The following is a 27,677-nucleotide window of genomic DNA, read 5'->3' on the forward strand; positions in this document are numbered from 1 at the left end:
TTTATTTTTGTTTCAAAGAGTCAGTTGTCCCTTAAGGAAATTAAGGAAAGGAAAAAAATAGTATTTTATATACTCATATATTTACCATTTTCAGTGCTTTTTTTTTTTTTTTCAGTCTTCTAGATCCAAATTCCCTTCTGGTAGCATTTTCCTGAAGCCTGAGGAATGTCCTTTATCATTTCTTGTAGTACAGGTCTGCTGATGACAAACTCTCTTCAGCTTTTTTTCACTGACAATGTCTTTATTTTGTCCCTATTTCTGAAGGATATTTTTCTCTGTGAAATCCTGGTTTGATTTTTTTTTCTTTTATCACTAGTAAAGATGGTGTTTTACTGTCTTCCAATCTCCTTTGATTTTTAAATGAAAAGTTAGCTATTCTTCTTAGGATTCCTCCATTTGTAGTAAGTTTTTTTTTCTGGAAGGTTTTAGTAATTTTATCTTTGATTTTAAGCATGTTGAATTCAAAAGCACTGTAAGACATCCAAGAAGAAATAGGCATCTGACTATATAAAACAGAAGTTCAGAAAAGAAGCTGGGATTAATCTACAAAAATTCAGAACATCTTTGTTTTTCAGTTTGAATGGTTACGTATGAGGGTGGTTTTCTTTACATTTGTCCTGCCTGGGTTTTGCTAACCTTGATAGATCTTTTGGTGGTGGTTTTATTTGTTTTTAATAATATTTGGAAATTTGGGGGGCATTCCTTCTTAAAATGTTTTTTCTGCCACATTTACTCTTTCTGGAATATTCCAATTACTTATAAATTAAACTGTTTCATGTTGTTCCATAGGTCACTAAAATGGCTGGTTTCCAACTATTTTCCTCCCTGTGCTTCACTTTGAATATTTCCTACTGGCTTGTCTTTATTTTAACTGATACTCTCATTTAATAAAAATGTCCCATTGACTCCCTCCAGTGAATTTTTTTTCAGATAATGTATATTTTAATTATAAAATTTCTCTTCATTCATTTCTAAGTTTTAACATAATAACCTAAAATTCTCTTCTTCCATTGTTTCCGGTTTTTCCCTATAAATTAATGTATTTCTAATAGTTATTTTAAATACTAGACTACTAATGCCAGTATCTGGGTTCTCTGTGGGTCTATTCCTACTAACTGAGCTTTCTCTTGATTAGGAGTCACATTTTCCTATTTATTTTGATGCCTAGTAATTTTATTCTGAAGATTGTAGATGCTATTTTGTAGTTGTTACCATTTGTATTCTTCCCCTGAAGAGTATTGCATTTTATTCTAGCAGACAGTTAAATTACTGGTGGAGTTCCTTGATATTGTAGAGGCTTAGTCTATTTTGGTTTTGCTTTTAGTTCTAGAACATAGCCTTTGGTCTTGAGATGTAGCCCTTCTGGGTTTTCATGAAAATCCTGGAGTGTTTCCTAACCCCTTCTAAGTAGCAAGACTTGAACACCAAATTCTGAACTTTAAAACTGGGTAGCTGCTGAAACCTTCACCCATTTTTAGCATTCCAGCTGTTGCCTTCCCTTGGATACTTGAAATGCTGCCCTGTACAGTTGAGTTGGCCAAAAATCTGTATGCTGATTTTGGGTTTTCATCTATAGCAGTTCTGTTCTTTCCAGCATTCTTCTCGTCAATTTCTTTATATTCTGAAAGCCCAAACTCAGGCCTCTGGCTCCATAGCAGCTTTTTTTCCTGAGATCTGTCCCCCATGAAACCTATGAACAGGGGAGTACTCGCAGGGGAAAATTTAATGAAATGTGGATATCACTTAATGGGCTTTCCATCTTTCAAGAGTCCTATTCCTTCCAGCTTTAGGTTGCTCTCCAGTGCCTTTAAGCAATTTTTTAAAATTGTTGTTCAGAATTTATAATAGCTATTGTTAGGAGGGTTATTCTGCTGTAAGCTTCTCCACTCTTACCTGAACCAGAACCTCATCATTTAGTGTTCACTACTCTTTGAGCAGTTGAATGTTAAAAAGAAGAAGAGAAAATAGTGTTAAAGCAGAATCTAGGATCGAGGGGTGTTTCCACACTGAGAAACACAAGCATGTTTCTAGTCAAAGAAGCAGGTGGCTCTAGAGAAAGAGACTGAGGTTGCAAAAGATGGAGAAGAGATGGCACTATTAGTGAGGGGATTAAATTGAGTGTAGCTTTGGTATATGCAAAAGAAAAGAGGAGGCAAGGGGATTTTCAAGTAGCAAGGACAGGAGATGAATGTGAAGGGGTCTCTTGTTAGACGAAAACATGAACTTATAAGGGCTGATAAAATTGAATTCAGGCTAACAGAATGCATAGGATGACTAAAGAATCAAGGTGGGAATAGTCAAGTGTCACTCCAGAGTTACTGGCTTTAGCTGCTTGTAGATGGCATGTTATTTAGTGAAAGGAATTTATGTGAAAAGGAATAAGTTAGGACAGAGGGTGGTGGTGGAGCTTATGAACTAAGGTTTGGACATGTTGAATTCAAAGGGCCAGTAAGAGACACAAAAAACTTTGATAGGCATCTGGACACATGGATCAGGACTTCAGAAGGGAGGTTGGGATGGAGATATTATTTAAGAGATACTGGCTTAAGGGGTGCCTGGGTGGCTCAGTCAGTTAAATGTCCAATTTCGGCTCAGGTCATGATCTTGCGGTTTGTGGGTTTGAGCCCCATATCAGGATCTGTGCTGAAAGCTCAGACCCTGGAGTCTACTTCAGATTCTGTGTCTCCCTCTCTCTATGCCACTTCCTTGCTCACACTCTCTCTCTCTCTCTCTCTCTCTCTCTCTCTCTCAAAAATAAGCATTAAAAAAAAAGAGAGATACTGGCATATGGCTAGTAAACCAAGCTATAACAGTGAGTGGAAATTAGGTGGATTAAGAAGTGGGAAGGCCCAGAAAATGTCAATATTTAAAAGTGAGTAGAGAAAGAGAAATATCACATAGAATGAGAAGGAGCATCCTGTGAGCTCAGTGGAAAAACAGGCATATGTGATGTCTGTGCCACAGAAAACACTTGCAGTGTTCAAGAAAGGGGCATAGTCAACAGGGTAGAACGCCACCTGGAGGTCAAGTAATATAAGGATGGAATGTGTCCATAAGATGTGACCTGGAGGCCAGCAGCAGTCTCTGTGAGAGTTCTTTAAATGTAGTGTTGAAGGCAGAAGCCAATTTAGAGGAAATGAAGAGTAAGATGGAAATTAGAAAACAAAGGCAGCTCATGCAGATTATCTTTAAAAGAGAGATAGTGATAGCTGGGGAGGGTTGGAGGATGGAGGGAGTTTTGCAATGGGAAAGACATAAGCGTGTATGAACTTCAGTGGAGAAGGAGGAGGGGATACAGGGGAGGGAGGGGTTGGTCTGCTGTGAAAATTGCTCGTATAGTGGAAAAGGCTGGTGTTAAGGACAGAGGAGGAACTCACTTTGAAGTAAAGGAAGAACTTCTGTGCCATTAAATAGGAAGGAAGAAGGCAGGGATGAGAGTAGATTTGTAGATTTTATGCATTTGGAAAGTGAGCTGCCTGGAGATGAGTGTAGGATTGCTGAGCAGTGTGTGGGCCCAGCATTGGGGGGCCAGTTGAAGTTGGTGACCATGAATTTTTGTTGCTATCGATATTCGTTATATGTCCTCTTCCACAGTCCTTAGCAGTCCCAGCACAGGCATGAAAAAAGAGGAGAGTTAATTCAGCCAGGGTCAAAGTGTTGCAGGTAAGTGTGATAAATGACAAAGGGATAAGAGAGTCTGGGAGGCTAGCCAATGAAATCTTGGAATTTAAGCTGAATGGTAGTGAAAAGAAATAAGAAATAAAGACTGTAATGAGAGCAGCTGAGTGAATAAGAAAGCACACTGGAAGATAAATGCTATGTTAGAGGTTTCAGAGCAGAGTGGTTTGGTTGCAAACATGATTCCTGTGTCTGACCATGAGAGACAGTGGCTGAATTAGAGTATAGAAGATCATTGGTAAGAAGGAAGCAAAATAACTGAGAGGCCATAATAGATGATATATTATTCATATAATACGTTAGTTTTCTATGGCTGCTGTAGCAAATTACCGTGAAATAACAGAATTGATTCCCTTTAGCTCTGGAGGCTCAAATCTGAAGTCAGGTTTTGGCAGAGCCATAAGCCCTCCAAAGCCTCTGTGGGAGCGTCCCTCTTTGCCCATTCCAGTTTCTGGTAGCCCCATGTATTCTCTGGTTGATAACCGCATAACCCAAATTTCTACCTTCATCTTCACATGGTCCTTTTCTCTGTGTATCTGTCTTCACATGGTATTTTCCTCTTCCTTATAAAGACATCAGTCATACTGGATTGGGTCTCACCCTACTGACCTCATCTTATTTTGATTACATCTTCCAAGACCCTATTTCCAAATATAGTCATACTCACAGGTGCTGGGGGTTAGGTCTTCGTATATTTTGAGAGGACACAATTCAACAAATAAAAATGTCAATGTTCAAATTACCAGTAGTAGGAATGAAAAGGGGCCAGAGAATTCAGTGAAGGGCAGGTCCAGGAAATACACAAACACCAGTGAGGGAGGGAGTGGAGGATGATGTTACCAGGAGTAGGAAGCTTAAAGAGGAGTAAGTTCTCTTCTTAAGTTCTTTAAGAAGAGTAATGATCTAGAGACAGTCCTGGTGGGAAAGGACACAGAGCCTACCTCTTAATCTTCGGTCACCTGAGGTATGAGAGAATGAGCATCCTGTAATCGGGAACTCTCCAAGGGAAGTGGTGTCTTTTGGGAGTAGCTGGGTTTAATGTGTCCAGGCAGTATTCAGAGAGAAGGCAGAGGATGAATGATGGAACATGTTGATTGTGGAGTACACTTTCTAGAAGAGAGAAAGGGCTGAGTGAGGCGATTGGAGGGGTGAGAGCATTAAGGAAATGATCATACAGAAGAAGAAAACTAACACAGAAGAGAATTTACACTGTGGCAGTTGTCCAAGAAAACAAAGGTGACAGCCTTTGTGGGCTTAGCCTACAGTCTTTTGGAGGATGGTGGCCATTCAGTGGCATGCAGGAAATGGAGGCTGGATACGCATTCTGTTAGATGAGACCTTCTTTTTCTCTTAGCTGTCAGAGGATCTGTTTTCATGGCCAAGCCTTGCTGTCTAACATGTGCAGGTGAACAGAATCGGTAGGAGTATTCTGTACAGTCATGCCTGTGTGGTAAGCTGGCCCTCGGGTGGGGTCCTGATGGGGAGCAGGGTAGGCTCTCTGCATTGGGTGGCTACTCTACATCAGGTTATTGCTGACATTGGGCCAGGCACTATTATTGTTTTGTGCAGGGAGGAAAACAAATTTCATTTCACATTGGGCCATCCATGAATTCACCCAGTTGAAGGGTTAGGGTAGAGGCCTAACTATGATCAGATTCTGAAAAACATGGCTCCAGTTCTTCTCAATTAGCAGCTAAACTATTTTCTTTGAGGAAGTTTTATTCTTATTTCTGTATCCACGTGGAGCCTCGTGCTCTGCTATTTCTGTCAAGAGATGAGAAGGGAAACAGATATCCAAAGAAATAGCATAAAAGTCCTATGTAACACAGGTCAGGTTTATTAATGCATTTGTCATTTGCTGTTCTGAGGACCTCGTTAAAAAGGAAAAAAAAAAAGTCCAATCTTTTAACCCCAAGATCTTTCCTCATCTATATTGTTCACCTTCCCACTTGAGTTATTAATACTGTTGTGATAACTGCTTGTGGAAAAACAAGTCCCCTGTTTTTATTTAAAGACAGTCTGTACCTTAGTGGTGGGAATCTTCACAAGAAAATTTATTCAGTGTGTAAAGTGGCACCATAGCTCTACTGTTCATTTGTCATTTACTTGTTCACAGTAGGCAAATGGCCCCAGGTGAATTAAGAATAGGTATTAGTCATACCCAGGCACCTCTGCAGTACTTAGTACTTTGCTCTTCAGACCTAATAGCTGCTATTTTGATCTCGATTAGCAGTATTTTTCTTCCTGCATCAACTCCTGAACTTACTATAATCACAGGGGGGGAAAAAGAAAGTCTTTGTGATATAATTAGTATCTCTTTTTCATTCATTGCTTCTATATGGAAGAAACATGATGCATTGCATTTGTGTTAGAACTTGAATCTTAAGAACCCAAGCCGTGTCTATGTATCATTTTTATTTCCCATGGGCATTTTAAAACTTGAGGATAAAACTTAAGTCATGATTATGACCTTTTGTGTAATCTTTTGAAGTTATGGACATCTTGATAGTTCACAGACTGAACCATTTCTAAAGAACACTGGATGGCGATTTGAGAGAAGTGGTTTTGTTCTCTCTCCAGCGTGCTGTAAGATGTTAAACAAGATAACCTCTTGGGTCTGATTTTTGACCATCCTATAAGAAGAAACATGATGCATTGCATTTGTGTTAGAACTTGAATCTTAAGAACCCAAGCCGTGTCTATGTATCATTTTTATTTCCCATGGGTATTTTAAAACTTGAGGATAAAACTTAAGTCATGATTATGACCTTTTGTGTAATCTTTTGAAGTTATGGACATCTTGATAGTTCACAGACTGAACCATTTCTAAAGAACACTGGATGGCGATTTGAGAGAAGTGGTTTTGTTCTCTCTCCAGCGTGCTGTAAGATGTTAAACAAGATAACCTCTCGGGTCTGATTTTTGACCATCCTACGAGGAGAGGTTTGTAAAGGAAATGTTTAAAATTGTTTTAGAAGTTAAGATTTCCAGGCATTTAAGTTGACATCTTCTCCTTTTCAACAATTTGTGCAACAAGTTTATTCTTTAAAGCTTCATTCTAAATTTTTAACAGTGACCCTGAACAAACGAGAGGAATGGAAAAAATTGTATGAATCCTTTGCAAACAACATTTTGTTGGTTATTCATTTCCTGACATGCAACAAATAGGTGACTTTAAATAATTAAAACACACTGGAGAGTGAGCGTGTTTTTGTTCTTCCACGTTTTTTTCAGGGAAGGAGTACAAAGTGTCCCTAATTCAGCCATTCCAGGATTATAGCTGCTTTCTCTGTTAGGATGTTTTCAAATAATTTTCTTTCCTTTTCACTTAAACTCAACTGAGCTTTATCCAAAATCTTTAGAAGATGCAAACAGCTGGTGTAATAAAGCTGTTTGTAAGCCTCTCTCAAACAGTTGGGGTTTTTTGTTTGTTTATTTGTTTGTTTTAGCTATGGAGTGGTTGACAAAAACTCTTTGACCTAATGATCCATTTCTTATTGAAGCACTTTCATCAAGGATTTTTGCCTCAAGCCCTACTTGAGCACTTCAGTCTATATCCTAAGATATTTCTACTTCACAACAGAAGAGATTGTCATCTCTTTGTGGTGGATCAGGTTTACTCCTGCCTCAGAGCGCAGAGAGGGGAATAATCTCTAGCCCACCTCTTTGATCCCAGGAGCGGTCACTGGAGACTGAAATTTGGATGCAATCTGGGTCCAAACCATTTCACTCCTTTTACCTGAACATAGGAAGGGTTTTTAGAAATTAATGAAAGCTCTGAAACTGAGTCAACAAAGAAGCCTTAGTGTTATCTATCATTCAAGAAAACCTCTAGTAAACAGCTAAAGATGAATTTTGGTGACAAATAAGCCAAGAAAGATGAGAACTTTTTGATGTGCATGAGAAGGTTTCCGCAGCCTCCTCTGATCACTGTGTAAGTTGAAAACTAAGCGCTGTGGTTTTGCTCACTACCTGGCTTTCCAAGTGAGTTATGTCAAGAATGTTTTATCTTCAAAGATGATAACCCTGGCCAGCATCCAGGGGGTTTGGCACAGACCTCACCCAGAAGGGCAATGCTTCTCAAACTTAAATGAGCATAGTCTTCCATCCCCATCCTTGTCTTGGGTAGGGCCAGAAATTCTGCTTTTATTTTTCTTAACTTCTGTATGATTCTTAGGCAAGTGGTCCTCAGACTGCACTTTCAGGAATAGTGCCAGTTGCAGTCATCAACGTTTAACTAAGTGATGGTAAAGTAGCTAGCCAGCTTAGTGTGTAGATGTCATCACAAAATGAAGCAAATCCATGCCCTTGGTTTCATTGGCATCACATTCAAACTTCCCTACAGCCTGCTATGGAAAGTTCCCAGTTGCTATAGTAATGAATGAACTTACTTCTTTCCCAAAGTGTACAAGTTTAATAGGACGCCAAACATGACTTTCATCTCCATCTTACTCATGGAGAACATAAGGACAAATGCCCCTGGAGAGCAACTGGATAATTTGAAGCATTTATCTTTATAGGGTCTTGACAGGCCTTGCTTAGGTCACCGTGAGCCAAGACTTTGCTTTCTGAGGTGTGTCATTGCTCAGTCAGTTTCTATCAATGTGTTCATTGTCTCTAGTGGAGCCAAGTTAACTCAACCATTATGTAATGGAGGTAACTCCTGATTATCTAGTAGGGAAGGGGAAAGGAAAGGCCATAATCTTCCCTGGAACACCTATTCCCCATCCTCATCGTTGATGATGAATCTTAGTAACCTGGGTTAGTTACTGGGCAGAGCTGAGAGGAAGGGAACTCAAGTGATGGCACAGTCACGTGACCTTGAATGGTTGAGCAGAGGCAGTTGTGGACATGGTATTTCCTGGCCAGCTTTACTACGTGCTGAGTGATGGGTTGGGCTCGGGTAGAAAGAGACCAAGTCTCTTTATGGTTTCTTTGTGTTGATCAGAGCTGGTTCATGCCCTGAGTGAAAGGGATTAGTGACTTCAGTGAGGGAACCTTTGAAGAGAATGAGATCCAATAGATCTTCACAGATCAGTAGCATTTTGTGATTGTCCAACTCATGCTTCCTGGTAGGAAGGACATTATCGAAGACCTAACCCAAGGAGGTAATAGGCCTCTCTACTACCTCTCTAGTGAAGTAGTGCTTAGTTTTATTATTTATATCCCTGTGACTTATTCCATAACTGGAAGGCTGCATCTGCCATTTTGTCCATCTCTCCACTGCCCCCCCCCCCCTTTTGGCAACTATCCGTTCTCTGTATTTACAGTCTGTCTTGTTTGTTTTTAGATTTGACATATAAGTGAAATCATATGGTTTTTGTCTTTCTTTGTCTTATTTCACAATAAGACATAATACCATGATACCCTCTAGGTCCATCCATATTGTCGCAAATGGCACGATCTCATTCCTTTTTATGGCTGAGTAATAGTTGTGTGTGTGTGCGTGTGCATGTGTGTGTGTGTCTGTGTCACATATTCTTTATCCATCATCTGTCATTGGACACTTAGGCTGCTTCTATATCTTGACTGTTGTAAATAATGCTACAATAAACATAGGGGTACACGTATCATTTTGGATTAGTTTTTGTTTGTTTGTTTTCTTTGGGTAAATACCCAGTAGTGGAATTTTTGAGGAGCCCTCCTACGATTTTCCACAATAGCTGCACCAATTTACATTGCAACCAAGAGTGCACAAGGGTTCCTTGTTCTCCAAATCCTTGCCAACATTTACTTTTTATCTTTTTGATTCTAGCTATTCTGAGGGGTGGAAGGTGATCGCTCATTGTGGTTTTGGTTTGTATTTCCCTGATGATTAGTGATGTTGAGCATCTTTTCATGTATCTTGCCATTTGTATGTCATCTTTCGAAAATTTTCTTTTCACGTTTTCTGCCCATTTTTTAATCAGATTATATTTTTTAGTGTTGAGTTGTATACTCTTCTTATATATTTCATGTATTAGCCCCTTATTTGGATATACTATTTGAAAATATCTTCTCCCAATCAGTAGGTGGCCTTTTAATTTTATTGTTTGTTTCCTTTGCTGTGCAAGAGCTTTTTCTTTTGGTACAGTTCCAATAGTTTATTTTTTGTTTTTTTTTAAAGCAGTGCTTATTATTAAGTGAATGTGTTTTTTGTTTATTTATTTATTTTGATACACAGCGGGGGAGGGACAGAGAGAGAGAGAGATTTCCAAGCAGGCTCTGTGTGTCAGCACAGAGCCTGAAGGGAGGCTCGATCTCATGAACCATAAGATCATGTCTTGAGCCGAGAATGAGAGCTGGACGCTCAAATGACTGAGCCACTCAGTGCCCTGTGAATGTTTTTAACTTACGCAGCCACTAACAGTGCTAACTCCCTGCTGTATGTACATGTTTTAAAATACCTGTGATGGGGCGCCTGGGTGGCTCAGTCATTTAAGCATCTGACTTCAGCTCAGTTCATGATCTCATGGTTTGTGAGTTTGAGCCCCACATCCGGCTCTGTACTGACAGCTTGGAGCCTAGAGCCTGCTTTGGATTCTGTGTCTTTCACTTTCTCTGCCCCTGCCCTGCTCATGCTGTCTGTCTCAAAAATAAATAAACATTAAAAAGAGTTTTTAATAAAAAAAATAAAATATCTGAGTACTACATGTCCCCTTGGAAGTGAGGGTATGTGGTACTAATCCTTGCATGTAGTGCTAATCTTTGTCAATGTGAGCATTTAGTAGTAGTAGTTTAGCTCAGATGCTATGAGGCAGTTAGAATGGTTGGGGTCTTGGTCTCTATAAGGGGATAAAAGTACTCTATCCATATTGGCAAAGAATATTTACGACTGTTACTTATCATCATAAATGCTTTTTATAACTGCAAATGTTACGAACATCTGTCCATATACTGCTGCCAAATTTTTTTTTAATTCAGAACTTAGTTTATAGTGATATGCTTATTTCTACCAAAGCAAAAACTTCGTGTCGTGGGTAAAACTAAAAGCTGCATTTCCACATTGGAATTTGGATTCAATTTGAGAGTGGGAAGGCGGCATTAGGGAAAAAAAGGCAAGCCATTTGAAAGCCAAGCTGTTGTCCTGGCCCCTCATCCATGAGCTCTGTGCCCACTTGAGATCCTGTGTCTATGAGCCTCATGGAGCTGATGCACCTTAGGGAACTGCACTTCGAGCACCCAGTGTCTCTGTTCTCTCTGTCAGCCTTCAGGTCCAGCTTGGCATTTTCTCTACTCCCGTGGGTTCCTCATAATGCTTTTCTCAACTGTCTCCTTCCTCTTATGTAATGAAAAGACCAAGAGACACAAATTCTGTTCTGCAGCTGTTGAATACCGCTGCTTTGGTAATAAAGAGCAGCCTCATCATGATTTCTAAACTCTTTAGCAACCATGTCATCGTGCAAAAGGGAGGAAGGAGCAAGTGAAATACAGAGGAATGCGTGGTTGATACGGTGCTGGTCCATGTTCCTTCCACCAACACTAAAATAAATCAAGCTTGAGACTAGGCTTTCCTACCAGCCCGCCCCCTCGGCTTTTTACCTTATCCTTTGGTGTTTCTGCCCATCATATCTCATTCTAACTCCATCATCCTGTACCCTGTGCTCCTCTTCTAGCTGATGTGTGTGCCCCTAACTTCTTCATGGAACATGGGACGTGCACAGAGTTCATCTCCTTGCTGACAGGCTACCTGTCCTCTTTCCTGATCTCTACTATCTTTCTGATACACAAACTCTTGAGAATAACAGTGTGTTTCTCTTGGTAGGCTCCCATTGAAAACTAGAGATTTTAGAGTCTCTTTATTTATCCACAGAACTTGTTGTATTACCTGTCCCACTCATTAAGGAAGAGTTTTATTTATGGCCGTCTTTTTTAAGGACCATATGAAGAATTGTTTTTTTGGTTATCTCTGTCCATAAACAGTAGGTATGTTTTGCTGTTCCTCTCCACAGCTTGTTTTTCCCCCCAGATGCAAGTATTCCAAGTCTCCACCTTTTGGCACCTTTCCTAACATGCTGACCATGCCGGCCAGGGGGAAAAACTTGGCTCACTCAAGAACCAAACCAGCCATCCAGCCTGTCAGCTATGCTCTTTCCCAGCAGGCAGTTTTTATAAGCCAGCTGCCCAGCGTTTTGTCTCTGGTTCTTTGGCTGCCCCTTCTTCCTTATTTTAAAGAACACCAGCTTCACAGCACTAATTTTTGTCAAGCCCTTGGTAACATTCTTCCTAACTGTGCCAGAAACAACTGATTCTTGGCAGAAGATAGGTGTCCTGGACACCTAGATGTTACTTTTGGTTGGGGCCATATCAGGCAAGATTATAAAAACAACAGTCATGTGGATTTCAAATTACCGGGTTATACATTTGAAAGAAAATTTGATGTTTTGATGAACTGAATTCTTTATGGAAGCATTTAGAATGAGAATCAGCTACTTTCTAGGGACCCGAATTTACTTCTTTGGCCCTGTTGCTCTCAAGTGTCTCTCAAACTGGGGTCAGAGACCTCCTGCTTCAAAGTCACCTGGAATATTCTTTTAAAGTACCCATCTGGAGAAGGGTCCCAGGAATCTGAAATGTTAGCACTCTTACCCAGGAGATTCTTGGGCCCACCATATTTCTGCATAAATTCTTCCAGAACAGGCTTATTTGTGTTAGCTCTTAAGAGAAATCTCTGAGTATTATCAAAAGGATAGTTGATGTTGCAGCTGTTGCTTTCACTAAACATTCTCCCTAAGAGAGGCTAGACTGTGTTGTGTCTGCTGGTCAGTGTCAGTTAAACAGCCAATATCTGGATTCTTCACAGATGGGGCATAGAAACAGTGGTTGTGGGTGTTTTTACTTCTTCCACAGTTTGGATTGGCATTCTCAGCGAGATTTTTGTCAAAGGATATTTGTCCTGCAATTTAGATGTCCTGCTTCTAGGTGGCAGTGGCATCTCCTTGGCATAGAAGTCATTTCAATACGTGTTCTTTTTTTTTTTTTTTTTAATGTTTGTTTATTTTTGAGAGAGAGAGAGAGAGAGGGAGAGAGACAGAGAGACAGAGGGACAGAGTGTGAGTGAAGAAGGAGCAGTGAGAGAGGGAGACACAATCTGAAGCAGGCTCCAGGCTCTGAGCTGTCAGCACAGAGCCCGACATGGGGCTCGAACCCACGAACTGTGAGATCATGACCTGAGCCGAAGTTGAGCGCTTAACCGACCGAGCCACACAGGCGCCTCAACAAGTGGTCTTCTTAAGTAAATATTTAGATCGCCAGTAGAAGGTTTTTGTTTTATTTTTTTTTAATTTTTTTTTTTTAACGTTTATTTATTTTTGAGACAGAGAGAGACAGAGCATGAACGGGGGCGGGTCAGAGAGAGGGAGACACAGAATCTGAAACAGGCTCCAGGCTCTGAGCTGTCAGCACAGAGCCTGACGCAGGGCTCGAACTCATGGACCGCGAGACCATGACCTGAGCTGAAGTCGGCCGCTTAACTGACTGAGCCACCCAGGCGCCCCAAGTATCAACACCTTTTTATAACTTGATAAACTTCTCCCTTTTCCTTGCACATTATCAACTTATTCCATGCCTTTTCATGCTCTTGTCTTGGAGTAAACCTTAGGCCAGCACAGCATCACACACTGCCATTGCTCACCCATGGCTGTGGGTGTTTCTGCTTAGTAAGTCTCCTTCTGCTGCAGCAGTGATTTTCCATGGCTTTCAGTTCTTCCAGGGCAACTCCCTCATCTCTGCAATGAAGATGCACCTAGGGGCACCTGGGTGGCTCAGTCGATTTAGTGTCCAACTCTTGATTTTGGCTCAGGTCATGATCTTACAACTTGGGGAGTTGGAGCCCCATGTGGAGCTCTGCTCTGACAGTGCAGAGCCTGCTTGGGATTTTCTGTTTCCCTCTCTCTGCTCCTCCTGAACCTCTCTCAAAATAAACAAACATTAAAAAAAAGATGCATCTAGAAACAGGTGGATTCTGAGAGTGTCACATTCTTATAGTTGACTCCTCAGGCATCAGTCAGAAGGGAGCTTCTTGACTTCTTTTCAAAGATAATGACCTCTTCCTCCTCTTCCCAAAAAGAATTTTTTCCAATTGTATTATTCAATTTTTTCAGGGACACCTGGCTGGCTCAGTCACAAGAGGATGTGATTCTTGATCTCGGGGTTGTGATTTCGAGCCCTTTGGTGGGTGTAGAGATTACTTAAAACTTTTAAAACAATGTGTGTACCTTACCACTTACATATAATGGCTTTTGTTGGCAAAAATATAAGCAAAAATTGGAACTTATCTGATTTAAATAGTCTGTGTCTATATTCAGAAAGACCTTCTATTCTTTTATCATAGCAAAGTATTAAAATAGAAGAAATTAAGTTTTGGGGTGCCTGGGTAGCTCAGTCAGTTAAGCTTCCGACTTCAGCTCAGGTCATGATCTCATGGTTTGTGAATTCAGGCCCCACATTGGGCTCTGTGCTGACAGCTTCGAGCCTGGAGCCTGCTTCAGATTCTGTGTTTCCCTCTCTCTCTGCCCCTCCCCAACTTACACTTTGTCTCTCTCCCTCTCTTTCTCAAAAATAAACATTAATTTTTTTTTGAGGAACCTCCACACTGTTTTCCAGAGTGGCTGCACCAATTTGCATTCCCACCAACATAGACCTACCCTATGACCTAGCAGTAGCACTGCTAGGAATTTACCCAAGGGATACAGGAGTACTGATGCATAGGGGCACTTGTATCCCAATGTTTTTAGCAGCACTCTCAACAATAGCCAAATTATGGAAAGAGCCTAAATGTCCATCAACTGATGAATGGATAAAGAAATTGTGGTTTATAGGCACAATGGAGTACTACGTGGCAATGAGAAAGAATGAAATATGGCCCTTTGTAGCAACGTGGATGGAACTGGAGAGTGTGATGCTAAGTGAAATAAGCCATACAGAGAAAGACAGATACCATATGGTTTCACTCTTATGTGGATCCTGAGAAACTTAACAGAAACCCATGGGGGTGGGGGAGGGGAAGGGAAAAAAAAAAGAGGTTAGAGTGGAAGAGAGCCAAAGCATAAGAGACTCTTAAAAACTGAGAACAAACTGAGGGTTGATGGGGGGTGGGTGGGAGTGGGGGGAGGGTGATGGGTATTGAGGAGGGCACCTTTTGGGATGAGCACTAGGTGTTGTATGGAAACCAATTTGACAATAAACTTCATATATTGAAAAAAAAATAAAAAAACATTAAAACAAAAGAAAAGAAAAAATTAAGTTTGTACACATTTTTAACCTTGTTTCATGAGAACAGTTCTTAACACAGACAGGCAAAGTCTGTTCCCTCAAAATATCTACAATCTTGGAATACTACGTGGCAATGAGAAAAAATGAAATATGGCCTTTTGTAGCAACGTGGATGGAACTGGAGAGTGTGATGCTAAGTGAAATAAGCCATACAGAGAAAGACAGATACCATATGGTTTCACTCTTATGTGGATCCTGAGAAACGTAACAGAAACCCATGGGGGAGGGGAAGGGGGAAAAAAAAAAAAAGAGGTTAGAGTGGGAGAGAGCCAAAGCATAAGAGACTGTTAAAAACTGAGAACAAACTGAGGGTTGATGGGGGGTGGGAGGGAGGGCAGGGTGGGTGATGGGTATTGAGGAGGGCACCTTTTGGGATGAGCACTGGGTGTTGTATGGAAACAAAAAAAAAAAAAAAAGAAAAAAAAATATCTACAATCTGCATATGTACATGTTTTTATAATCTTCACATACATATCCTTGGTGGAAACCGGCCCCCTCATGGCCAGAATTGAATTGCCTTTTGGAAGACAGCACTTACATGGTCAGTCAGTCGTAGATTATGGAACTATGTATGGTCTTTCTTGCCAGAAATCTCAGTTTTACAAAGCTCTTGAGCCCTGATTGTCTCCCTAACTGCAGTCATAGCCTTTGTATTCCCAGTGGCCGTTCTAAAATAGAGAATTCTTTCTGAGAGAGTCAGGAATCTAATATGAAGCCCTTAACTTCTTATTAAAGTATAAGAGTTGAGAGGAGGCAGCATAGGAAAATTCTGCAAGCTTGGCATAGGGATGGCATCTTCTCTTTACAGGGGAAGGGGCAAAGGATTGGTCAGAAAGAGTTGAGTTTGAAATTGGTAATTGAAAAGCCATTTCCAGGGTGTGATTGTGGGGAAGTGTTTTAGCCTTTCTGAGTCTGTTTTCTTATCTGTAAATTGGCTATAATCTTTTCCCTAAGGGTTGAAGTTAGAGTTAAGTGAGAGAATATATATATAAAGAATTCACAATATCTGGTAAAATTATATAGATGAGTAAGTAGATATAGTTAAAATATATATACGGGTTCTATTTTTGTTTCTCCACTTACCCGTGTAAGTTTTACCTAATTCATTTGTATTGCAGTTGAGTTGCCTCTAAAATAATTGTAAAAACCATCTTCCATTTTCATAGAAATCCAGACACTAGGCAACATCTTCAGATTTAAACATTCACTGTATAACTTCTTTCATTATAATCTATCAAAAACTTAGCAGAGGTGACAAAGATAGGTTTAAAAAGCACTTACCTGCGTAAATACTTAAACCTGTTTGGGACAAGATGTGGGTGTTAGTTTGGTTGGTGGCTAGTTCTGTCTTTGAAGCATAAACACAATACAAATAATTATATGTTATCAACAGTAGAGAGGAAGTCCACAAATGAGCTCATGTCTGCTGTAGGTGGATGAGATCATGTCTGTGTAGTGCTTAAAACTCCTGAAATTCAAGCTACGCATGCCATCTCTGGCTATCTTGATGCTATCCCATGGAGAATTGGTCTTATCCAATGCCACTCTGCACCCAACTGGAACATCTTCTAGAGGAGAGATTAATTTTCTATGCCAGGAGGCTAGGGATGCCTTCTCATTGATGGTCTTTGAGTTAGGACTATATCAAGCCATCATAGGGTGATGGTTATTAGTCTTTTTTTGAGGTGGCGCGGTGAAATGGAACAAACACGATAGAAACCAGGCCCCTGGGGACTGGCTCTGCCTCTGCCTATTTCTAGCAGACATAGTGCACCTAAAGAAATAGACTTCCTTTGTATTCACACTTTTAAATCTGCAGCCATGAGAATAACCACGAGCCATATTTATTCTTGGACTAGGCTACCTCAAGCAGCATGAGTAGAGCATGAAGGTAATAATTGAGATACCATCCTCATTAATAAAATTCAGAAGTTTCAAGTCTTCTGAATAGAAATGTCCTATTGGTGAGAGCTGGCTTATCAAGGACCCTCTGCTTTGCCCCCAGCTTTGCTTCTGTCTTGTGGTTCTCCTGTTTTATTGCCCCTATTACTGTCCCATTGACCATACTGAGGCACCTTGCTTTAATATTTTGGCTCATTTGTAGACCAAAATTCTTTGCTCAATTTATGTAATCAAGCCAAAACAGGCCAGCGCTTCAAAAAAATTGTTAAACACTAAGGAATAACAAAAGAAAAATTAAAATGGAAGGTCAAATACATTCCAACATTCTAGCTTAAAGTTTCAGATTCTTATGCAATGAATATACTCACTCTTTGGTCCCCATTTACATGGAATCCCAGAGGAAAGAATGAACTGTCTGGGTCCCTTACTTCCTACCTTCAGACCTATCGTTGGTTGGATGCTTCTGTACCATCTGCCCAAGAACTTCCCACTGGCTATGCTGATTGCTTCATAATGTGGATCAAAGAATGTGAGATGCACTTTGCCCAGCTACTTCAGCTCTGACTACTTAGTTTTGGCCTCTGTTTTTACAGTCCCTACTTCTCCCCCAGATAACTGGAATTAGTAATGGCCTATCCATTGCAGTGGGGCTGAGTCCATATAAACTCATCAGCACATAAGTATAATACAGCCTCAAGCTCATGCATCTAACTGCTCAGTCCTGGGACTGGAGTGGGAGGTATCTGTAGAAAAACTAGTAAACAGAAGTTATTCTTTCTCTTTTCTCTGTGCCCTCCCTGTACTGACTCATGATACTTGCAAGTGCTTGACCTTTTCCTTTAAGGAGTTGGGTGAAAAAAGCAAAGTAAAGACAGAGGTTCTATGAAGCTCATAACTTAAAAATGCTGCTTTCATTAATGGAATTGTAAACAGAAGGGAGGAGGTCGCCTGGGTGGCTCAGTCAGTTAAGCATCTGACTTCAGCTCAGGTCATGATCTCACATTTCGAGCCCCTTGTCGGGCTTTGTGCTGACAGCTCAGAGCCTAGAGCCTGCTTCAGATTCTGTGTCTCCCTCTCTTTCTATTCTTACCCCGCTCTCTCTTTCTCTCTCTCTCTCTCTCTCAAAAATAAATAAAAAGATTTTTAAAAATTAAAAAAAAACATAATGTTCTATAAACAGAAGAGAGGAATACACACAAGAAAATGGTAAAAATAACTCTCGCATCTTGTGCGTTGTTAAACAAAAATTTGTGTTTCTTTTTATGTGCCAGGAACTTCTTGTGCACAAAAACTTTCTTGAGGCCAACCTCCAGTCTGGGCTGGGCTTTCCTAATCACAACATTGCTAAGAAGGCTGTGTTTGTTGCAGGAAGTATCACTCATACCCCTCAGTTTAGCATTGAATATTCTCTTTTGTATTGTTTTATAAAGTTTCATGTAGAGTAGATGTCTCTTCAAATAGGTTAAAAACTCCTTAAAGGACAGAAACTCTGCCTTTTGTTCCCCACAGCAGCTAGTGCAGTACTGAATGTTGTTATGCTCTCCTAATACCGGCTGACGGCTTAAATGGACATGGGAAAGGAAAGTGAGGTTAATTGAGCTGACTGTGGTGGCTGGGTCTCGAGGAATTCTCCTATGTAGAATATATGTTACTTTCGCATATTCCCACTCTTTTCCCAGATGAGCCTTACTCTGCTGACGTCTGTGGGCATACCCATACACAGCCACTCTCCCGTCATCATTCTGTTGGCCCAAAAGGGAGAGTCCAGTGGACAATTTGCCAAGTGTAACTATGGTCTCTGTGGTTCTTAGGATACTTGGTGTGGCTTATTCTTGCTGATTCCTACCCTTTTTACACTCTTTCTCATCCTAGAAACACCTGTTGTCTTCGCCTTTTTCATCTCCTATATCCAATTGATCATCAGGTCTTATCTCTCCTACTTTCTCAAGATTTTTCAAATTCATTCTCTTATTTCCATCTCCGGTGTGATTACTGTAAGTTGTGCTATTCTCACCTCATAACCAGTTTATGGCAACAACCTCGTAATTAGTTTCTCTGCCTTGGTCTAGCCTCCTTCAGACTAGACCCACAATGGTCTTTCAAAGCTGAAAGTTTGGTTAGATGACCTTCAGCATAACTTCCTTTAATGGTGTTCTATTGCTCTGAAGATAAAGTCCAAACTCCTTGACAAGAGAACTCAGGATCCTCTTGGTCTAATGCTTACTTCTTCCTCAGCCTTACTTCTCACCTCCCTTTGTTTCCTTCCCTCTCCTTCCCCTTCCCCCACTCCTTCCCATCTTTCCACCCCAGTCACGTTAAATTCTGTATGCTTCCTCACTTGTTTTCTTACTCACCGTGGGCCTATCGAAACCTACTTTGGAAATTGTCCATTGGCTTCCCTGATACCCCCCTTGACCACACAACCTTGAAGGGTGGGGAATTTGCCTTATCCTTAAACAAAATAAGAACTTCAACTACACTAGATGTATAAATGAACATTTAAGTGAGTTATTGGTGTTTTGATTTCACTGCTCTGTGATGGATAATATCTGACGTTATTTAAGTTTATTTTGAGCAAGTGCAAGAAAGACAGCAGGGGTTGGGCCAAGAGAAGGAAAGAGAATCCCAGGAAGGCTTCATGGTGTCAGTGCAGAGCCTGACACAGGGCTTGAACCCACGAACTGTGAGATCATGACCTGAGCTGAGATCAAGAGTTGGACACTTCACTGACTGAGCCACCCAGGCACCCCTGACATTTATTATTTCTATGTAGCAGACCCTATTTTAAGTTCTTTAAACAAAAAGTGTCATTCTGAGAAGTGGTTACTATAATATCTCTATTTTACAGATAAGGAAACTGAGGCACAGAGAAACTAAGGTACCTGCTTATCCTCATTAAACCAATAAGCAGTTGAACAGTTACAGGACCTCAGGTATTCCTATGCTAGAGTATTCACTATTAACTAATAGGACCTATATTTTAATTCAGAGCTACTGATAACATTTCTAGGGGGTATCATTAAGGCATGACCGTGTGAGAACTGGATAAACAGAGAAGTTGAACAAGAGCCGAGATAATGAAACAGTTGGGGAAAGGGTCCAGCCAGGCAGGTGAGTGCTCAGTACAGTTTATATGAACCCACAGCCACCATGATCCACATACTCTCAGGTAGTCTTCTAGGACACACTCAATTCAAGAAGACTGAAGTTGAGTACTTGCTCTTTTTTGTACTGGGGATACCAAAAATAGAAAAAGACACAGATTTTTCAAGATTCCCACAATCTAGTGAAATAGACTGTACTGCATAAAGAATCCTGTAACCGGAACAGAGTGTGGTTAACAGTGTAGTAGAGGGGTGACAGCCCTCCTTGTAACTGACTCCCTTCTTCATATCCCCCAGAGCTTGGCTAGAACAAGCTAGCACGGTGCTGAGTGCATGTTGTGAGGTGCTAGGTAGAAAGATGCTATGTGAATTTAACAATGAGCTTATCAGATTGCCACCATCTTGGTTTTAGTGAGCCCCAGAAAAAACATGTTGAGTGCAGTGAGGAAGATGTTACATAGATTTATGGAAAATGGGAAGTCCGTAGGCCTTCCCTTCTTTGACTTTCCATAGCAGAGCTAAATTAATACTTAGTTCCTGGCTTTCTCCGCGCCCTGGAATCTCAAGGTTTTCTGTAGGACATTTGAGAATGGAGTGCGTCTCCAGGCAAAGGACAGGGCTGGGAAGAGAGATGAAGAGCTATTTCAGAACAGATGTCAACAGAGCCCTTCTGTCCGTGCTGAGAATCTGTAAACACATGCCGCATGCCTGCCAGGCAGAGTGACTGAGGCACAGGCTCCAGAGCACAGAGACAATGAGCTGACCTCCTAGGGGACTCCGCTCGCTGCAAACAAATTAGCTTTGATGGACAAGTGGCCTTTGCTCATTCTTAAAGAACGTGGAGATGGGACCTGAGGCCTGTGTGGAGTTTAATTAAGGATGGCAGCTGAGGTAGCAGGTCAGATGGTTCTGTGCTCTGGACTCCGTTTATGTTACAAGTTACTACTTGCATTTTGTTTTCCTCCAGATACTCCTGTTGCCCCGTCTTCTCCCTTGCCACTGCCCACGTGTTGCTCTGTGTGCTGTTAGACCAGGGTGAACTTATCCCCAAGCGTAGGCTCCAGGAAGGGGCCACACTTGAGTGGTAGAGACACTGAACTATAAGGAAACTGTGTAAGCCAGTGCAGGTACAGTGCTCTCATTTGAGGTACTCTCTCCCTGTGCCCTCTCTGTCGCATTTCAGTGTGCCCATCTGTACCAGCAGTTAAGTCATGACCACCTTAGGGCTTTTAATATCTGGAAGGAAAAGAAAATCATAAATGGGGCATGTCTAGTCTCCGTATTATTGGTGGTCCTCCATCAGAATAGATGATGGCAGTGCTGGGGGAGTGCTCCTGTGGACCAGACCCAGGAGAGAAAGAAGGGGGACTTCGAATCCCCTGATCTCCTGTCAGGGCGGGATCTCTAGCTCTGAGGACTGTGCAAGTTTTTGTCAAAGGAAAGTGGGCTAGATATGGTGGTTGTAAAAGTGAGCGTGAATGTTGAATTAGCCAAAAAGTGCCCTTTAAAGTACCAGCCGTAACTGCAGACCTTCCTAAATAGAAAATCTCCAAACCACATGCTTTAGTGAAGAGGAAGAAACACTCAAACTCCAGTCCTTTTGCTTCCTATTCTGGTGACCTGAGATCCGGGGGTAGACAAAGTGGTGGGAAAAAAAAAATCTCTGTAAAATTCTCTGCGATGGCACCATATTTGGGGAAACTGAGCTGAGCGATACATGTTTATGGCGTAAGGCCTTTAGGGAAATGATTTATCATATTGTATGCTGCTTAAAATGTTGCTCTCTGTGCTCCGGAAGCCCTTTGTGGACATGACGCTCTGCCCTGCATTAACAGTTGCTTGCTTGCTCAAGTCCCATACAGATGAGTTAATTACCTGCGGCAAGAACAGACTGAAAACAAAGCGAGGAATATACATATATATATATATATATATATATATATATATATATATATATATATATATATATGTAAGCTGTAGTGTCCTGGTAGTTTCTCCTATCATAACTTTCATAAAAAGAATTGGGCAATTTTGTGTAATACCATAATTCTAGGAAGACTAGGTTTTTAAGATTTCAGAATATGGGGACCCTGAGGAGAAACGTACTTAGTGGAAAAGTCCTCAAAATGGGATAGGGTTACACATTCTTGGCCTGGGGGTCTGGAAACTTTAATGAAGGGAGATAATAGGCCCAAGTAGAACATCATTTTATTTGAGGACATTGAGTTTGGGAAGAGGGCTGAAGAGTATACAAAATGCCTCCAATTAAAGGAAACTTAGAGATTACCATTTCATTATTTTAAAAAAGAAAATGTTGAAGTCAGAGAGGTTATCTGTGCTTTAGTAGCAGGCTGGCTTGATCTTTTAAATTGGAGCTCCATGGAAACAGCTCTACCTGTCTGAGTGTTAGACATAAGCTCTTGGTGACTTCTGGCCCTCATTCCTCATTCCTGTTCTCCTCTCCTAGTGTCAGTGTTCTCCAGTATCCCGTAGGAAACAAAGACTTGGCGTGCAAAGTGATTATAAGCTATATTCCTAAGGAAGATGGTATATCATGAAACTGGATTGTAAGCTCCTACAGAGCAATGATTTTGGGTGTCTTTGTATCCTTCTCAATACCCTGTGCTGTGTTTTATACAAATATAATACTTAAATATTTGCTGATTGAAAACATTCTAGTGGTGAAAAATGTCTTTAATATTTCCATCAGTGGCAAGAATCATGTAGAGTTAAGTATATAGACTTTGGGGACAGACTGCCTGGATTTGAATCCAACTTTGCCAAATAGAAGCCATGACCTTAGGCATGTGACCTAACTTCTCTGTTCCTTCGTTTCCTTGGCTGTAAACTGGAATGTGAATAATTCCTATCATACAGGGTGGTTGTAAGGACTAAATGGGCTAATATATTCAAAGCACCTAAAACAGGGCCTGGCACAGAGAAAATAGTCAGTGAGCATTAGCTATTACTAGTCAGTATGCAGCGAAGGCTGTCTTTAACTATTGTTGAGAAATGTTCCAGAACAAGTACGAATATTAATATCACTGGAACACATAATAAATTAGAATGATTGTTGTAGGGGCCATCAGTTCTTTTAGTTCTGGACATTTCTTGTTCAGAATTATATTTATATAGCTCTTAATCCCCTCTAATGCCCCTTTTTATAGTGCAGTATCCAGGTTTTCTTCTTTCTTTTGCTTTTATTTATGTTGAGAGAGAGCGAGCAGGGGAGGGGTGGAGAGAGAGAGAACCCCATGCAGGCTCTGCACTGCCAGCGCAGAGCCTGATGCAGGGCTAAAACCCACAAACTGTGGGACCATGACCCACGATGAAACCAAGAGTCAGACACTCAACCAGCTGAGGCACCCAGGCACCCCAGTATCCAGGTTTTCTTAACAAGTAAATAGAAAACCTATCGTGTCACTACTGTCTAGAGCCACACTGTGGTGTGTCCACTGTCCTCTTAGAAATTATTGTGAATGATATCTCAGTGGCCCTCTTCCTTTGGTCCTACTCAGGCATCAGTGTAGATCAGTATATCTTTACTTTGCCTTCTTCAGCAAGGCTGTATGTGTGTTCTTCTATGTGTACTACCAGCCTCGCTGAAGTTGCTCCTGACATCTTGGTCACTGTTTCCTTGAGACTTAGACATTTTCTTCTCCTCATCCTTTAGAATTCAGCTTGAAACCCATCTTAACTTGAATAAGAGAAGGCTACCTTTTATATTCCTATTCATCCATCCACCCACCCACCCACCCACCTGTCACTTTGATTCATAGGCTTTTTGCCCTTGAGATGTTATTGTGTGATTGGTCCCCTACTGATATGAGCAGGTATCCTCATTCTGGTTTTATTCCCACAGTATGTTCCTCCAGATCTCTGCGTCTGCAATTTTGTGCTGGAACAGTCCCTCTCTGTGAGAGCTCTGCAGGAAATGCTTGCCAATACAGGTGAAAATGGCAGCGAAGGGGTGAGTACCTGATTTACATCCTAAATGGGGATTGGGACACACCGTAGCCCAAAAGTACATACTTGATTTCATTCCTCCAGTTGTGAACTGGCAAACCTTAGGACCTTGAGCTGATCCACATAAATCTTTCTGTGTTTGATTTCTTTTATTGACCACCCCTAATCCTGCTTCCTTTGGATTAACCAACGTCCACCAGAAAATGGAAGATATCACCATTTACGCTGCATACGCAGGCCATAGGACATTGAACCTACTCCTCTTTCCTAACCCATGATCCGCCAGAAAATGTGAGAAGGGCGTTGAGATGGAGGGTGCTTGTTGGGCAGTTCTTTTTTCTTGGGAAAGTCTCATCAGAGGTTTATGACTGCCCCAATGAAGTATCCTGTAGAATTCAGTCTTTGCCTTCCGGGACTCCACAGTTTCATTTATGATGAAAAAATATAGAGCTGTCTTGACTTTCTATTGTTAGAAGAATGGTCCCTGACTATAAAACTGAGGGACTGTACTCCATAGCTCCCGTGTCAGAAGGTCTTTGACCACAGACTTCAGAATAATTTTGATTCTTTCCCAAATGACCCACATCAATTTGTATCTATTTATCATCGGGTATTTTAATTCTGTGGCCTGAATATCTCAAATACAAATATCTATTTCCATCCCCCTCAGATATTGCACTAGATGACTATCCTGTCTTCCAGACTACACCAACAGCTTACTAACTGCTTTGGTTTCTTTTATACTTAACCACACATGCACCCCTGTGCTGCCATTCTATTTCATTGAGCTATCCTAATGTTCTTTCCAAAATGCAGATCTAATCATTTTACTTCCCTGTTTTAAAACTCTTTGTCTTCCCATTATCTTGAGAAAAAGTCTAAATTCCTTAACTAGACAAAAAGGCTTTCTGGATTTGTTCACCCTGCTCACCTTTCCTGCCCTGTCCCTCACCACTTCCCCCCAGGCACTCAGTGTTCCAGCCATATTGAATTCCTTTCACTTCCTCTAACATAGCAGCACTCTTTTGCCTCTGATCCTGTGTGTCTGCTACCCCCTCCTGTTAGAACAGCTTCCTCCTCCTGTTTCTCTGCCCCTGTAAAATCTCTACTTTGCCTTCAAGGAACCAGTTTGAATATTAGATCTATTGAGAAGCCTTTATTGACCCCAGAAGTCTGGGATGGGTGCCCTTGCTTGAGCAACAGGGAGTAAATAGTTCTTATTCTGTACTGTAACTGCAAGTCCAATTTTCTGCATCCTGTACTGGGGAGTAAACTGCATGTAGATAGGAACAATTTGTAGTACCTAGCACAGTTTATTCTCACTTGACTCAAATGAACTCATATATAATAAGGAAATGTGTCCTTTATGGTAAAAGAGATGATGATCATAGACTCAATGGAATCAGTATTTACATGTGGGTCATCTTCCAGCATTTAATGTGATCTTACACAAGTCTTATCATCTCTTGGAGCCATAGTGTTGTCACCTATAAAATTAGAATGTTTAATTTGTTTCTTAGGGTCCTTAACACCAGTGTTTGTGATTCTTCACTCTTGTGGTTTAAAATAAGATGCTTTTGTCAGCCACCCGAGAATAACTTTGTTTTGTACTGTAGAGCATTAACACAGGTGAGTTTTTGCTCTTTGGATGTTCACTGAAGTCTGTGTTCACTTCCCCCTCTCATTGACCTTAGTACCCATGCTTTCCTCCATAGACATATGCCCTTCAGCTCAGTGGAACAAATCAATTTTTAATTCCTCATTCTTTTTCCAAAACTAACAACTCATCATTTACAGACCTCTTTGGTGAGGAGAGGCTGGTTGATTTGGAGTAGTACCACTTTGAGTTTCAACCAAGATCAGCTAGACTCTGCCTACTTATGGCCCAAGGATAGAAACTGGGAAGATAGATGCTATGTTAACTGGAGAATTATCTCTTGGGCATTCTTTTATCCAGATTTGGTCAAAAAGTGTATTTGAAAGGACCCTTTCATTTAGCATGACAAAGTACATTCAGAAGTTCTGGTTGTAATCCTTCCTCTTCTTTATTGCCGTGCACCTAAGTTACAGTCTTAACTTGGTCTGTCTTAAAGAAGCATACATAGCAATTCATTTTCCGAAGAGAATGTGAAGACTCTTGGTAACAGTGATTACTTAGTTTTGGAGCATACAAATAAGACCTACCTTAAAGACCAGCCATGTTGTAGGAGAAGTTTACTCAATAGAATTATATATTTCAGGGGCCATCTTTAATTTACCATATTCAAAAACCAGTACATTAAATCTTACTGGGTGATTCATTCTCTTTGAAAACTTGAGTCCAAAATAAATGATACACAGTATTTATTACTAAATATTCGTTGATCCCCATGTTGGGTCAGACTCTGAAATTTCCTGTGTGTCATGTCACCTTTTTGTGCTGTTTTACCAAACAGAGACTATAATAGTTTTTTGTCATCTTGACACATTTATTATTATCCTCACCATCATCCTTGACGAGCAATTTTAGAGCTGGAAGGAAGGGACTTGAAAGGGGAGCTGGAGTACAGATAGATGGGAGATGGTACTCTTGAAATTATTAAGACGTTATTATTTGTTGGTGGTTCTTTTAATTAGTCACCTGGATAACAGCTTCAGCTCAGCTACTGTAACCCTCTTGGAATGTTGTCACAATTCCATCTGGGCTCTTGATCTTTACCTTGAGAAAGAGTATTTTTATATAACCTCTTGAGTCTGATTGTTTTGCTTTCCTGAAGTGATTTCTGTGCACATTTACTATTAGTACTTAATTTGATTTTAGATGATGATACTCAGCAGGGGAAAAAAAAGAAAAAGAGGAGAGGGGAAAAAAAAAAAAGGAAGTGAGTTAACATGACAGACCATAATGATTCTCTGGGAAGCCTGGGGATGCTTGAGTGGGATGACGCTTCCTTTGTATGCCAGTCCATTCTGTTTGGAAATAGGCATTTACTGCTTTTAAATAGATATTACTTTCACTAATGATCATGACTGCCACCAAATGGGATGCTTTGAAGAGTGTAATTTTTCCTTCTAGCCATAAATTGGTCCTTGTGTGGTGTGTCTGTTCACTGGTGTGCAGCAACTGAACATGTTTAAAAATGACTTTGGTTGTTTGTTTATTCACATGATGAGCGTACAGAAGTCTTTTTGCAGGGATTTATAATTCTGTAGCAATTCCCCTTGCTAATAAAGAAAACAAAGGTGTCCAGCTTTGTTTAACAATAGAGTTTGTTATTGAAGTGTCTGTAGCTATAGCAAGTAGCATGTGGGACCCAGCTTTATGTTGAAAAGGAGAATAAATGATGAGGATTTGGAGGCAGAGAATGTTTGGTGCCCCCAGAGTCCACCCTAGCTAAATTCATCTATGGGTCAATTTGACTGTGATTAAATCCTATCTGATTTTATTCGGGAGAAAATTACCAAGAGACACATATTGGCCCTGTGGCCAATTAAATGACTGGAGTTTGAGATAGAATCCCTGCATACAAATATTAAAATGCTTTAACATTTTTGATTGATTGATTGGACCTACAGTATATGAAATACCCAGCCACTTTCAGCAGGACATGGCACTAAAAGAGATGTTACCATCTCCCTCTGAGCCCTCAATCCCACCATCCCTCAGAAATTTGCAGTGAGAACAAGTCAGTCTTTAGAATCAGGTAGATGTGTTTTCAGTCCAGGTGAGCTCCAGGGCAAATTACCTTACTTTCTGAATCTTCAGAATGCAACCTACCTCATAGTGTTGGGTGA

The 27,677-nt window shown here is 40.8% G+C and overlaps 1 protein-coding gene across 1 annotated transcript in view; it reads left to right on the forward strand.

Moving 5' to 3' along the window:
- The window catches only part of RYR3 (ryanodine receptor 3), a 535,021-nt gene that overhangs the window by 182,927 nt on the left and 324,417 nt on the right, over nucleotides 1-27,677 (forward strand). Inside the window, 1 exon segment of the mRNA XM_058738297.1 lies at nucleotides 23,800-23,907. Coding sequence (XP_058594280.1) covers nucleotides 23,800-23,907 — 108 coding nt within the window.

This window comes from Neofelis nebulosa, chromosome 7 (assembly GCF_028018385.1).
Source record: "Neofelis nebulosa isolate mNeoNeb1 chromosome 7, mNeoNeb1.pri, whole genome shotgun sequence".
Classification (NCBI taxonomy): domain Eukaryota; kingdom Metazoa; phylum Chordata; class Mammalia; order Carnivora; family Felidae; genus Neofelis; species Neofelis nebulosa.